The sequence below is a fragment of the Hermetia illucens genome, chromosome 5 (genome assembly GCF_905115235.1).
Source record: "Hermetia illucens chromosome 5, iHerIll2.2.curated.20191125, whole genome shotgun sequence".
Lineage (NCBI taxonomy): Eukaryota > Metazoa > Arthropoda > Insecta > Diptera > Stratiomyidae > Hermetia > Hermetia illucens.
The window spans coordinates 68,088,053-68,098,239 of NC_051853.1; the positions used below are offsets into that span (position 1 = coordinate 68,088,053).

The 10,187-nt window shown below is 41.8% G+C and overlaps 1 protein-coding gene across 1 annotated transcript; it reads left to right on the plus strand.

Annotated features, from left to right (window-relative positions):
• LOC119657491 (putative per-hexamer repeat protein 5) lies at window positions 1-824 on the plus strand. The gene is made up of 2 exons (XM_038064414.1): window positions 1-140; window positions 197-824. Exons 1-2 carry the CDS (start codon window positions 83-85, stop codon window positions 754-756), a joined length of 618 nt encoding a protein of 205 aa, XP_037920342.1. The 5' UTR covers window positions 1-82; the 3' UTR covers window positions 757-824.
• The last annotated feature ends 9,363 nt before the right edge of the window (window positions 825-10,187 follow it).

The following is a 10,187-nucleotide window of genomic DNA, read 5'->3' on the forward strand; positions in this document are numbered from 1 at the left end:
TTGAAATTTCATCAACGGTGCGTCCGACAGCCACTGGAGAATAGAAATACTTCGCTTAGCTTGAGACGAGATAATTTTACCAATGTTATCCTTGCTGAAAGTATTGGGACTTCTGTTGTTCCTTTCAGAAGCGATTGGAGGTAACTATTTTCTGAGTATCTGCTTTGTTTGATAATAAGCGTTTTCCTTATTTCAGCTTCAAATCGCTATCGAGTAATACAGATTGCGAAACAGACTGGCAACAGCCACCGAAAGGATACTCTTCGTAATAATGGAGCTGGAGTCAGAGACTACCAACCAAAATTCATTAGTACTGGAATGCTTCAGTCGTATTTAGATTATAAACGGAGTAAAACTACCACCACAAGTACAGAGGCGCCAACGATGACAGGTACTCTAACCGGAACAGTCTCTGGTAATCGCAATACTCCGACCGGAACAACAGCAACCACCACTGATACAGGCACAGGAACTGGCACCGGAACTGGTACCACAACAGGCACAGGAACTGGAACAGGAACTGACACTGGAACTGATACTGGAACCGGAACTAATACTGGAACTGGTACCGGGACGGGCACAAACACAGGACGCGCTCCGAGACCTTGGAGAAGGCAGAACGAAGTGGTAAAGAAAGAAATTATATACAAGATAATAACTAAGAAGGAAGAAAAACCTAAAAAGGAGAAGAAGCAGGACCCGGAAGTTCCTAAACGGATTGTTATGGTAACAGAAAGCCGGAAATATCGAGGTTAAAGGGAATTATTTTTTTTGTGGAATCCTGTTCTGGTGTATAAAGGCAGTAAATTGATGAGTGGAATAAAGGACGAATGGCAAATACTTCTTTATTTTAGTGATCAAAATTTAAAACGTTATAACATTGGCAAGCTTTATTCAACTTCAAGTTTCAGTGTTATATGATATATCGCCTTAAGTAGTATGATTCAGTGCAAGTGTACAAATCTTTTTTGTTCAAAAATTGGATTTATTTGTGGTCTTTCAATAGTAAACTAGTAAGCAATGCTTGTTAGTTATGGTATTAAACCAAACGACCTAACAGCGTTTGAAAGACAATAAAAATGCCTACATGGGGCACCTTCCTACGAGCCATCGTTGACGGCTCGCCAAAATGTGTTTCAGCTCTCTCCAGGTTCTCACGAAAAGTCTATACTCCTCCTATACTGCTCTGCACCATGTGTTTCTAGGACGACCTATTCGTCAACCATTCTGGGATAATGGATTCCATTACCTGCATTAGCCTCAACAGAATTGTCGCCTTTCTTAAAGTGTGAGCTACCACTGCCATTTTGCCTGTCGGTACCTGGCCCGCATGCTGACGTAGCTCCATCATTAGTAATGATGTTAGTATTGGAACATCTGAATTCTTTCAGAACAGTGGTGGATCTAGTGCTGTTAATTCGTCGGGTAACATCCCGTTCGCTGCCACCGTCAGCAGAGAGAACGCTACCAGGATAAACAAATGGATCGACACCATCAAGATTCAGCACATAAATGGAATTAGGAGGAATTTGACAACTGGAAGCCTCAGTTTTGTTGGTGGTTGTCTTCAGTACGACCCTGCTTGCCCTCTTCTCCAAACGCAAAAACATTTGGCCAAGTTTCATGATTCGCTTAATTGTAATCGAGTTATTTGAAAAAAGATAACATCTTCCGTTCCATTCCCCATCATCAGAACAAAACAACATCGAGAACGCCATCGATAGCAAGAGAGAATAGAATCCGCGACAGAAAGCAAAACTTCAAATTCTCGGAAATTTCATTGCGAGACAGAACATGAGACTTTGGGCCATCATATACGGCCTGATGTACCAGTTTTGAGAGTTCCCTCGCGTATAGAGTTTTCGAAATATACTGCCTACTGACTCCATCAAAAGACTTCTTGAAATTGATGAAACGCAAGTAAAGGAAAATGTGAAATCCCAACGCTACTCCAAAATAAATAAAGGGTTGTTGATATAGTTAGTGCAGGAAGACGTAGAATGAAACCAGTCTGCTCGGGATCAAACTTTCAAGGTGTGCTTTCCAGGACAATTTTAGTTTTATCTTTGTGACAGAGAAGAACGAGAAAAACGATCATCTTGTTTTTTCCCTCGCTGAGAAAGATATATGATTTGCTGGATTTACGGATGATTGGAAATCTTCCTTCCTCGTAGTTCTAACTTGCCATTGTGAATAAGAGTTCAACCGTTAACATTCTTGATGGAACCATAGGAAAACTCATCCATTTTCTGGTCGTTATACCAATAAAACTAAACATGAGTATTTAAATTTAGATCAGCCAAAGTCATCCATCAATATAAACAGGAACGCTTATCCAAGTCGTTCATGCCATTATCCAAAGTTACGTCTCGGTGGTTTTACATGAATACCACTCGTTTAGACCTAAGTCCCACGGTCTTCTTAATACCAGGATTAATTTTGCGACCACACTCAGAGTCCCGTTGTGAAAAGAAACAACGGTACCAGTCTATATTGAGTGCATGGTTCAGCATTCATACAGATGGATGCGATTCCTACCTAAATCTCTACCAAGCTAAGGAGTACATGCACCCGAGTTGAAATGGAGCACCACATTTGAGGCCCGAAGGTCTCTTTGTCCGCTTAAACGTAACGACACACCCATGGTATTCTCACAAGGGAACCAACCAATCGCGAAGAAAATTTCTCCTACAGGTTTTCGTCAACAGGCCTCTCGATTTGCGATTACACCCAAGTCTGTAAAAAATATAGGTGACTTGCAGTTTCCCCCAGGGTAAAGGCAACCTTTGCCCTGAGAGCAACGTGAACTCAAGTCTTCTCATCCTAAATTGGATTCTCCATGCATATATATAAGGGGGCAAACAACACCCGGTAACCATTTCGGTCAAGCTGCTTCCAGGGTGGGGTGATGAAACAGCCTCTGATGAGTTGTCTTTCAACTGGACGAATTTGCATGAATTCTACATAGTTTCCCCGGAAAAAGAAAGAAAATTTTCAAGTGAACGAGATTGCACCAATTCAAATCGCCCCTCGTTGGCTGGAATCCAAGATTCCCACTCGCTATTTTAATCGACATCTGCACCTTCCAGCGCGATCGCTGGTAATATAGCTGGTTACTGTAGACTGAGTCAAGGACATAGTTTGCATTGGAACGAATGGACGAATATAGAGTATTGTTAAATAGGTCAATTGTGCCTTTCAGGTACTCATCTAAATCACGAGGTTTATTGTCCATTCCTAGCATAGACGCTGCCTTTCCACGTTAGCCAGTGGATGATACGCAGTTGACTGTAGTTGGTTTATGTTTAAGAACTTGGAAAGTAATTTAAACACCTCTCCCGTAACACTAGCATCCTGATGAATCACAATTCGCTTAGGCATCGAGTACCGGCTGATTATGTCATCGGACCTCCTGGTGCGGAATAGCCAGCAAATCCAATAATGAAGTAGGGAACAGTCTCAGCAGATATACATACAACCTTCTAAAAAGTTTAATGGCGCATTTTATTTGAAGGGATATCGGTATGGAAGGTATTTCGGAGCTTAGCCACCATGCAGTGACAGCCTCTTGATTTTTTCCAGATTTTTCGGTTGGGCAGTTTCTGAGAATGGCTCTGTTAAATAAATGATGACTTTCGACCCCCCGAACTCTCCACCTTTCCAGAAAATGTCAAAACTAGGACTCTGGACTTCGGAAAGTACTAATCGAGACCTTTCGTTTGATACCCCACATGACTATATTTGATGAAAAAATTCGCCATAAAAGGATATAGCTCACTGTATGCATGAGCGCTCACAGTTCCCACCTCTCCACAAAATTTGGTGCCAATCGCTGCAACAGTCTCCGAGAAAGTTCAAATAGTTGCATTGAAAGCTACAACCGGGGAGAACCTAACACCACCCGAAGCCATAATAGAGCATATGCTAAAATCAAGATCTATATGGGCTGCAGTCGAAAAGGTATTAGTAGCCATCAACATGGTAAGAAGCTCGCTATCGGTCGGAAAAAGGAACGAGAGACGAACACGAATGTGAAATACAAAATAAATTGTGATGCAACCCCGCCACACAATATTATACGGGAATTCCGTTGGGGAACATCATTGTAGTACTCATCTCCCGTATGCCTCTATCTTGGCAAGCTGGGCTAATCCTTCAGATGACCTCGCCTCCTATGCCGCTTTGCATTGTGCATGTCTCATCACCAAACAAGTGCTCAACCCGCTTTCTCGCGGTCATCACTGCATTATTTAACTAAGAGACCTGCATTACCTACTGAAGACTATGGCTTATAAATGAAACTGAGATCAACTCTGACAATTTTCCTTGCAACCTTCTCACTGTGGTCTTTTGCTTTCAATTGCCTCCAAAACGGCTCGTAATCTGTTGCAGCCTTGAACGGCTTTCCCAGTGGGTAGCATTAGCAGTCATTAACCGCCATTATATTCTTCTCTGGGTCTTATTAAGTCACAATCTCGAGGCCAGTGTCAATACCACTTTCGGTTCGCACATTTGGTCAATCTAATTACATTGCCAGTCAGATGAAATCCAACTGGCCTTATCGTCGTTAAAGATTGCTTGGTGGAAACTACAGAAAGCTATTACCATGCCCATTACGATTTCCAAGACCGTTTCGAGCCTTTTTCCCTATCGTTCCTCATCCCGAACTCTCGTCTCGCAGTTAATACTCTGTTTCACACTGATTCTCAGGTTATGAGGTCGCGTATAGTAGATGTGGTAAATACTAATCCGACACCAGATTCACGCTTACTTCCCGCTATTTTGCCAGAGTACAAAGGCACATTACCGCACTCCAGATTCAAATCTAATCATAAACGGTTGTAAAAAGCAAAAGATCATATCATATCGTCAAGCTGCCTCCGAGACATGGAAGCCATTTTCAAAGCATAAAGAAAATGCAGGGTTTAGTTTACAAATCTCTATCACTTTCAGTCGACTTTCCGGCAAGCAGGGAAGCCTTTGAATGAATGACTTATCCAACTACTGCTTCAATAGAGCACCGATTTCCAAGTTTGCTAGTAAATACTGCTGATCCGAAAGGTATTTACCCCACCTGCTCCCTGAGGCACCTAAGTATTACACACCCATTGAGACTATACTAACTCTTCGCTCCTACTCCTGCAAACGGGGTTGGGACTGTTTATAGTTGAGTTAAAATGAGCGGTTGTTGCGCCGTTGATGATGATGATGCGCGTACATCCATAGTAGTCAGTTGTAGCTTGAATGTCGTGCTAATACCGAAAAAGGAGTTGCTATTGTAAGATTCACCTTTACTTCAGCTCAGCAACTAGCACCTATTGAGGACATGCCGGCTTTCGCATAGATCAGTGCTGTACAGTTCAGCTACAATATGGACCATACCACCACAGGTTGTGATCGGGTAATTATGACGGTATTAGACTACCTGATCCATTTGGATTGTTAAGCCAAGGATTATTATTATAAAAGAAGAATCTATCGAAGAGATCCTTATAAGATTTTCTCCCATGCGTATTATTTGTAAGCTTTGCAGAGGACGAACCACTCCATCAAAGGTCAAAGTGGAAAGTAGAGCATAAAGGCCGTGCAATGAGTGCAGAATTTCGGGGGAGAGCTGGAAGTCAAATCGAGTTTTGCAAATGAAAGCTCAGAAATTTGAAGCAAATACTTAGAGAGTTATCGAGCCGAAAACGTGAAGCAGCCACTTCCAAACGTAATTAGTATCGAGAGCAAGGATGACCTCGTTTTGAAGGACAAGGTTGATGCTTAGTGGGTTAGGCGATAATGTCACAAGAATCAGGGTAACCAGTACTTCTCCAGTAGTTGGAAAGGCTCTCAACTACCAGTACCTGATAGGCATTATGGATCCTTAGGAAAGTGGTTGTAGTTATGAGACAAAGTCGCTGAAGTTGTAATTTCTTCCAAAGAGGATGTATGGAAGAAGCGGCAATTTTAAATTCTAGGCGGAGCTAACTTACTGACTAGGCCTTAATTGTATCTTAATTTGCATATTCTCTTTATGGTGCTCCGGTGCACCCAGTGCTCCTGAGGCTCTTTTGCCATGAAGAAACTCTCGTGGAAGTTCAATTTGTTGCGCTCGACCTCTTTGACCACCGCCGTGCGACTACAGAATTGGTATGTGTTTTATTAGCTCAGCTTTTTTTGAATGTTCCTTGACCTGAGTGCTGATTAGCCCTTTGGCTTGCCCTACGAAGGTTAGGTACATTGGCAATCTTTGCAAGACACCCCGTAGATGCCGCTTTTTCCTCTTGCTTCTTCACACATATCAATTCTGCAGTTACACGACATATTGTAGAACTTGACCATGAAAGAGAGAGGGTAACGGTGCTCGAAGAGGTCAAGCACAACAAATTGGACCCCAGTGAGAGTTTCTCACTAGAAAAGGACCTCAGGAGCACCGGTTGAATACAGAGTTAGGCAACGCAACGGGAATATGCAAAAAGATGCAACCAAGGCCCAGTCATTAAGATAATTAGGTTAAAATAGTTAGTATACATTTAAATTAAGGACATTTTTGGGCTATTTTACTCAAGAAGGCAGCAAGTGGCTGCAAGAGGAACATCATTGACATGAAAGGAAATTGGAATTTGTTCGTTTATTTGTTCGGAGGTAAATGTAAGCTAGCAACGAAACGGAATAATGCCGAATACCTAGCAATTTTGCACTCTCAAAGGACGATGAAACACGCAGGGACCTATCATGAACTTCGTCGGAGGGAACATGGGAGAACCAACAGGTCAGCTTGAAAAGTAGAGGGACCAACCGGACCAGGCGGCTTACACACGACGATACTCATCTTGACGAGACAAAGAGGGAAATCTGATTTCTCACCAAATGGGCATGTTGGAGCGATGGATCGAGTATTTTGATGAACGGCTGAATAACCAGAATATCGGCAAGTTGGAGGTCCCGTCAACTGAAGACGACGGACGAATACAGCCAAGCATAGAAGAAACAGTCCATGCAATCCATCGGCTTAAGAATGATATGTTGCCAGGAGCCGATGGAATTACAGCCGAATTGGTTCAATATGGGGACGCCTATTTACACCAAGCGGTTAATCAACTTATGCTACAGTGGTGGTACAGCAAATCAATGCTTGATGGCTGGTAGTAAGGCAATACCTGTCCCACTCATAAAAGGGGAGATATCACGCAAAATAGCAATTATAGAGGGATCACGTTGCTAGGTATCATCTATAAAATATTCTTCGCTATCTTGCTAGGCCGGATAGCCACATATGCCCCGCACATCTTTGGTCCATACCCTAGAGGCTTGACTAAATTCGTTTTGTCTACGAAATTGATAGGAATGGCTGGGCTGACCGTGACAATGTGTGCGGTCACATAAAAGCAGCAGGTTCACTTTCAAGACCATTCAACATGAATAGCGGTCTGATACAAAGAGATACCCCATCGTCCACCCTTTTTAAACCGGGGCTGGAAAAAGTGAAGCGTGGTGCAGAGGTAAATTTGCGAAGTACCGTCCTGCCGCCATAGAAAGAATAACCCGAAATATACAAACTACCTTCATTCAGATCGAGCAGGCGAGCAAGATCCTTGCCCGCACGTTAAGGAAGGCAAAACGAAGAAATTTTTCTTATATCTGTTTAGAAAATTCGTGAAGGCATGCATTAGCAGCATTGATCGATGATGAAAGAAGGATACATTGCACAAAGACTTGAAATTCAATTGTACGAAGGAAAAGAGGATGTGGTAACAAACATATTGCCTAAACTGTCAAATGGGCGGAATTCGGAAAGGTATAAACTGCAATGAAAAAAATAAGTTAATTCAAATAAATCTGAATCAAGACCACTCAGTTCGCTCACGCAGGCAGATCACTTGCGAATCCGATTTGAAAATGTCCATTAGAAGTGCCAGTAATGTTTGGGTCAGAAATTCGACTGATGGAAGAGACAACTTGTAAACTTCAGCAAGCCTAACAATATTTTAAATTAAGGACATTCTTGAGACCCTTGTTATCTATGCAATGGGAGGAAATCCAAAGGTGATGGCCGATGGCTTCCATGTTTGGGCCTTCGAGTCAGGTGGCGAAGAAAAGAATGCAATAAAAGTAGTGTAAAGACATTTCGTGATATGTCCTAGCCTGTAAGAGAGCTGTAGGTGTACAGCGATCACTAAGTAATCAATTTTTAACTATACAGACACCCACGGGGTAGGAAAACCTCATACCTGACACCCAAAAGGACGTCAGATTGGTCTCCAAAACTTTGAAAGAGGAAACCTCCATGGAAATGTGGTTAGACCAAGCCAGGCAGGCGCCTCCATGAAAAGAGCTATCCATACAACACAATGCATCGCCAAAAGTATATGACAGTAGTAAAAACTCAATGACTAGTGAAATAGTGAACTGGCCACCGAGCCAAACAAGCAGCTTAAGAAGCTGTTTGTATAATATCAGTCAGCAAATCTTCAAGCTGGCCTTCAGAGCAAACCTATGATGGAGGGACTACAAACATGCAAGTGCAAAGTGCATCATGGGATATGTTATTACTGGAAGTTGGCTGATTGCAAAGTAGTGGAACCGAAATTCTGGAGGATGTTGATACGCACTTCCGCGGCTGATCAAAATTATCAGAAAGTTCGTTTCTTCCTGCATTAATTTTAAGAAAACTTTCTTCATATGCTTTTCAGGGCCTTTAAGTCTTCAACCGCTAGCAGTTGATGGGGAAACATTTCATTGCATTAGTTGTCAAGTTTGCAAGAGCTAACAGAAGGTTATCTTTGACCGCAAGCGTGGAGATTTCAAACAAAGACAAAAAGTAACCGCAGAGTTGTTCCAGTTCTATTCAAACCGATCATACCCCTTGAATTGGTTACCGACTTCGCAACAGAGGTTTACTTAAAAATCATTCTATATACACCGCCTGTGTCATACCTACGGACGTTTAGAGGGCATCCTGATCAGGAAAGCGGATTACATATGAGGTAAAGAGCTATAAGTATGGGAAGTTTATTGGCATACACTATAAATGCGGAGCCATACTGTCCGTGGATTAACTGCAATAGAAGCATCTCCTCCCTCAGTACATCATCGAAGTCTCACGGATTGATCTACACAAAACAAATGATTGAAACTTTCCCGGCTGATCGTTGAGTGAAGGATTATAACACCTTTGCTGGGGACTTGATAGGCGGGCACTACTTGCGAAGGCCGGCCCTGTTCCGCGAAATTATATAGTAGTTTCTTACAAGCATCCTCATTCTAATAAGCCGCTTCCACCATTTTTTCCGACAAGAAAAGGTAAAAAGCCCAAAGAACGCAAAATCTGGGGCAGTAAAAACTACGCTATTTTTCTCAAAACCATCAAAACACATGGTGCTATTTTTTTGGAGCCATGTACATGAAAGAAGTTTGTAAAGAGAAGTTACTCCTTAGAATAGTTATTCAGTACTTTCGCTCCTTCAAATATGCATACCCTTCGTGTAACATTAATTCTGAAGATAGCAGAACTGAATGCCCGTTGATAGCAAAAAAGCTATAATAGACAGAAAACCAACCTAATTTTTTTCAGACGTCATCCTACTTTCGCTCTTTTAGTTTACAACGTTAGTTGCCAGTAAAGTACATCAAAGCAACTAGAAAAAAAAACAGACGAATTGAGAATAAATTCCAAATATACCGATGGGTAACTGTAGTGGGAATTCCAGTTGTACTTAATAAGGAATGTACCACACTTTCTAACTTCCTCGAAACCTGATGAGACAGTTAAAAATAACTAAATGGGTCAGATTCAAAATAGATGTAAGATATGAACTGTTCGAATTTTTGATTGTATATTTTTTTGATTACGCAGATTCGATGATAGAAGCAACAGATAAAAAAAATTAGCAGAGAAGCAAAGATCCCCCGGCAAACACTTTTCCTCAACCACTCATAGGCTGCGAAGCTAATGTCCAACTGCGCACGCAAGCAAGAACCATGTCCACCCAATGTAGAAGACCATGCATGTTCTTCAAATTATTAATGCTAAATCGAAAATACAATTAACCATGGAGAAGTGAAAGACCAACTAAAAGTAAGAAAATTTAGAATTGGGAGCTAGAGACGTCTTAAGAAGAAGTGCTTGTATTTCAGACCCTCTTCAAGGCACACTATGACTAATAGCCATACAACCAATACTATTCGAAACTGATCGTGCA